General features: G+C 62.6%; 1 protein-coding gene across 1 annotated transcript in view; it reads left to right on the forward strand.

The window, feature by feature from the left end:
* The window catches only part of B4GALNT3 (beta-1,4-N-acetyl-galactosaminyltransferase 3), a 63,467-nt gene that overhangs the window by 37,047 nt on the left and 22,342 nt on the right, over positions 1 to 4,078 (forward strand). Inside the window, exons 5-7 of the mRNA XM_021715400.1 lie at positions 1,033 to 1,128; positions 2,168 to 2,258; positions 3,554 to 3,654. Coding sequence (XP_021571075.1) covers positions 1,033 to 1,128; positions 2,168 to 2,258; positions 3,554 to 3,654 — 288 coding nt within the window. The remainder of the gene's footprint in view (positions 1 to 1,032; positions 1,129 to 2,167; positions 2,259 to 3,553; positions 3,655 to 4,078) is intronic.

Genomic DNA, 4,078 nt, shown 5'->3' on the forward strand with positions numbered 1-4,078 from the left:
CCCCACGCGCATGCCGGCGCACGATGGCTGCTTCCCAAGGCCACGCGTTCCTGGCCCTGGCCCCACCAGGGTGCCCGGGAAAGGCCAAGTGACTCCAGTGCCAGGGAGAGACCTGCCGTCTTGGGTCTCTCTGGATTCAGCCATGCTTCCCCAGAGGCAGTGCCCCTCCCCGGGCCACACCCGACCTCTGGCATTCCTGCCAGGCGTGACCTTTGCCACCCTTCTCCTCCTCTCCCCTGTGCCCGCACCCTCCCTCCTGCCAGTTGCTGGCGGAGACCCAGTCCGCTTCCTTCCGCCTGGGTGTCCAGTCTGAGTGTCCCCCTCCACGTTCTCCGAAGGGCGGCTCAGGTTGGACACGGGCTGGGCCACGGTGGAGCCGGCAGGGCGGTGCGCAGGGAGTCCTCGAGGCCCGGCCCCCACCGCCTGGAGCCTCAACCCCCCGGGGAGGGGGCAGGGGCAATCTGAAACTCATCAAGAACTGAGTGGATTGCCTGAGCCTGCGGGTTCGAGACCCGCCCAGGCAAGACCTCATCTCTACAATAAATTTAAAACAACTAGCCGGGCGTGGTGGCGCGTGCCTGTAATTCCGGCTACTCGGAGTCAGCTGGGCTGGGTGGATAGGGTTTCCCCTGCAGACACCGGTGGTGCTTTTCTCACCTGGCAAGGGAGGAGGGGGAGCCCCAGCTGGGGCTCCTCCCTCCAGGTGCCCCTGTCCTCTGGCCCGGTCGGTCAGGGCCATCACTCCCCAGCCTGAGGCCCGCAGACCGACCCCTTTCCAGCAGGGAAGGAGCAGGCAGCGGGAGGTGTGAGCGTGTGTGGTGTGGGTGATGTGTTGGTGTGTGCACGCACACGCACCGGCCCTCGCAGCAGCCCCCGTCTCCGGGCCGGGCCGCCGGGTGGGCGTCGGTGCCAGGTTCCTGGGAGAGGCCGTGGGTGCCGGGATGGGCCCGGGACACCGAGGGGGCCCGGGGCCGCGTCTCTCGCCGCGGGGGGTGGGGTGTCGGCCGCCCCACCACAGTCTCTGGCCCGCAGTTCCGGGGCCGGGCCAACCTGCACGTGTTTGAGGACTGGTGCGGCAGCTCCATCCAGCAGCTCCGGAGAAACGTGCACTTCCCGCTCTACCCCCACGTGAGTGCCCACGGCCGCCCGCCGCTCCGCACCCGCTCCTCTGCCGCTTCTGGCGCCTCGCCCCCTGCCTTCTGTCTCCCTCATCCTTCCTTCTTTGGGCTTTTTTGTCTTTTGAGTCGGAGTCTCACTCCGTCGCCCAGACTGGAGTGCAGTGGCCGCTCCGGCCACCGCAGCCTCGACCTGCTGGGCTCCGGCGAGCCTTCCGCCCCAGCCTTTCAAGAAGCCGGAACTACAGGCGTGCGTCACCATGCCTGGCTGATTTTTTTTTTTTGATTTGTTGTAGAGACGAGGTCTTGCCAAGTTGCCCAGGTGGGTCTCGAACCCGCGGGCTCAGGCCATCCACTCACCTCGGCCTCCCAAAGCGCTGGGATGACAGGCTGAGCCACCGAGCCTGGCCTTTTGATTTTTTAGAGACAGAGTCTCACTCTGTCGTCCCAACCAGAGGGCAGCAGCGCCATCATAGCCCGCTGTAGCCTTGGCCTCCTGGGCCCCAGCCGTCCCGACTCAGCCTCCCAAGTAGCTGGGGCTACAGGCGCATGCCACCATGCCAGCTAGCTTTTTATTTTTGGTAGGACCAGGGTGTCTCTGTCTTGCCCAGGCTGGTCTCGAACTCCCGGGCTCAAGCTATCCTCTTGCCTCAGCCTCCCAAAGCGCTGGGATTATAGGCATGAGCCACCCCACTTGGCCTCCTTTTCTGGTCCCTAATCTTTCCTGTATCTCTTGGGCTCTCTTTTCCTCTGTCCTTAGCATTGTCCTTGTTCCCTTCCCAGGGATTCTTGCAGTGTTTTCAGTTTCAGGCTCTCAATTGGTGAGCAATATAGTTGACCCAGGGCCTCCATGTACGGTTGTGCTGGTTGTGCACTGCACAAGGTCACCTGGAAGAGGCAAGCAGAAACCAAAACCGAGCCTGCTCTCTCCTCGCCAAATCGCAGCCGTGGTCCCTCCTGTCTCAGCCGCCTCCTGGTCTTCCCCCAGCCCTGGTGGGCCAATTTCCTCGTCCCTCCACGGGGTAACAGTTCCCTCACCTTTCTTGGGACAGACCCGCACAACGCTGAGGAAGCTGGCTGTGTCCCCCAGATGGACCAACTACGGCCTCCGCATCTTTGGCTACCTGCATCCCTTTGCTGACGGTGAGGCCAGCCCTAAAGCCCCATCCTTCTTCCTGCTCCAGGGTCTGCAGGGGATCCAGAGAACATAAGCCCCTCGTTGAAGAATGCACTGCCCTGGGCAGCCTCTCTAGACCCTGTCAGTCCACCTTCGGGGAGAGAGGGGCAGTCGAGTCAAGCGGGGTCTCATCCGTCCCCCCAGGCTGCCACTTCATTTCCTGATTTGCGTTTGGAAGCGGCGCTCTATAAGTATTTTTTTCCCCCTGAAGTTGGAGTCTCACTCTGTTGCCCAGGCTGGAGTCCAGTGGCACGATCACGGCTCGCAGCAGCCTCGACCTGCTGGGCTCCGGCGATCCTTCCGCCTCAGCTTTCCAAGTAGCTGGAACTACAGATGCACGCCACCACGCCTGGCTAGTTTTTGTGACTTATTGTAGACACGCGGTCTCGCCAAGTTGCCCAGGCTGGTCTCGAACCCCGGGCTCAGGCAGTCCTCTTGTCTCGGCCTCCCAAAGTGCTGGAATGACAGGCTGAGCCACCGCGTCCGGACTATAAGTATTATTATTATTATTTTTGGAGTTGGAGTCTCACTCAGTTGCCCAGGCTGGAGTCCAGCGGCATGATCACAGCTCACTGCAGCCTCGACCTCCTGGGCTCAGGCGATCCTCCTACCTCAGCCTCCCGAGTAGCTGGGACTACAGGCCTGTGCCACCACACTCAGCTAATTTTTTTTTTTCTCTTACTATGTTGCTCAGGCTGGTCTTTTTTTTTTTTGAGTCGGAGTCTCACTCTGTCGCCCAGACTGGAGGGCAGTGGCCGCTCCCAGCCACGGCAGCCTCGACCTGCTGGGCTCCGGCGATCCTTCCGCCTCCGCCTTCCAAGGAGCCGTAACTACAGGCATGCACCTACCACACCCGGCTAATTTTTGACTTATTGTAGAGACGAGGTCTTGCCAAGTTGCCCGGGCTGGTCTCGAACCCGCGGGCTCAGGCGATCCACTCGCCTCGGCCTCCCAAAGTGCTGGGATGACAGGCTGAGCCACCGAGCCCGGCCCAGGCTGGTCTTAAAGTGGACCAGGCGGTCCACCGGGCTCGGCCTCCCAGGGTGCTGGGATGACAGGTGTGAGCCACCATGCCAGGCTTCCCTACACGTCTTCTCCGCCTTCCCATTGTCTCCCAGGAGGTAGAAACCCCCACTTCACAGAGAGAAAAGCCGCCGCGCCCAGCCCCAAGGGAGTTTAATCCCAGGTCGGCATGAAAGGCCTTCGGCCCTTCACGGGCGCCTTCTCGCCCTCATCCGGAAACTCTCTCCTCCGCCGCCAGGGCAGGTCCAGTTTGCCGTTGCTGCGGACGACAACGCTGAATTCTGGCTGAGCCGTGATGACCAGGTCTCGGGCCTTCGGCTGCTGGCCAGTGTGGGCAAGGTGAAGCCGGGTCGGCGGGGCCACCGGGAGCCTCTCGTGGCTCGTAGCTCTCCCGTGACACCCGGGGGAGAGGGGGCGAGAAAATAAAGCGTCCTCCCTCCCATCCCTGCCCTTTGCCACCCAGGGAAGCCCGAGCAGTGGGCGCCTGGCGGGAGGGGGGCGGGCTGCGGAGTGAGTCTGAGGCTCGGCAAAGACCCCAGAGGGCGGGGATGACGGGGACCCAGTTGCAGGTCTAGGGTCCCGGGTCCTCGGCTGTGGGCTGACGGCTGGGCCCTTCGAGCCAAGGCAGGATGCTTCCTGCACAGCCGGCTATCATCTCCTGAGCTCGCTCTTTCTTTTTTTTTTTTGAGTTGGAGTCTCACTATGTCACCCAGACTGGAGGGCACTGGCCGCTCCCGGCCACCGCAGCCTCGACCTGCTGGGC

This window comes from Carlito syrichta, unplaced genomic scaffold (assembly GCF_000164805.1).
Source record: "Carlito syrichta isolate Samal-C Ts95f unplaced genomic scaffold, Tarsius_syrichta-2.0.1 Scaffold307058, whole genome shotgun sequence".
Classification (NCBI taxonomy): domain Eukaryota; kingdom Metazoa; phylum Chordata; class Mammalia; order Primates; family Tarsiidae; genus Carlito; species Carlito syrichta.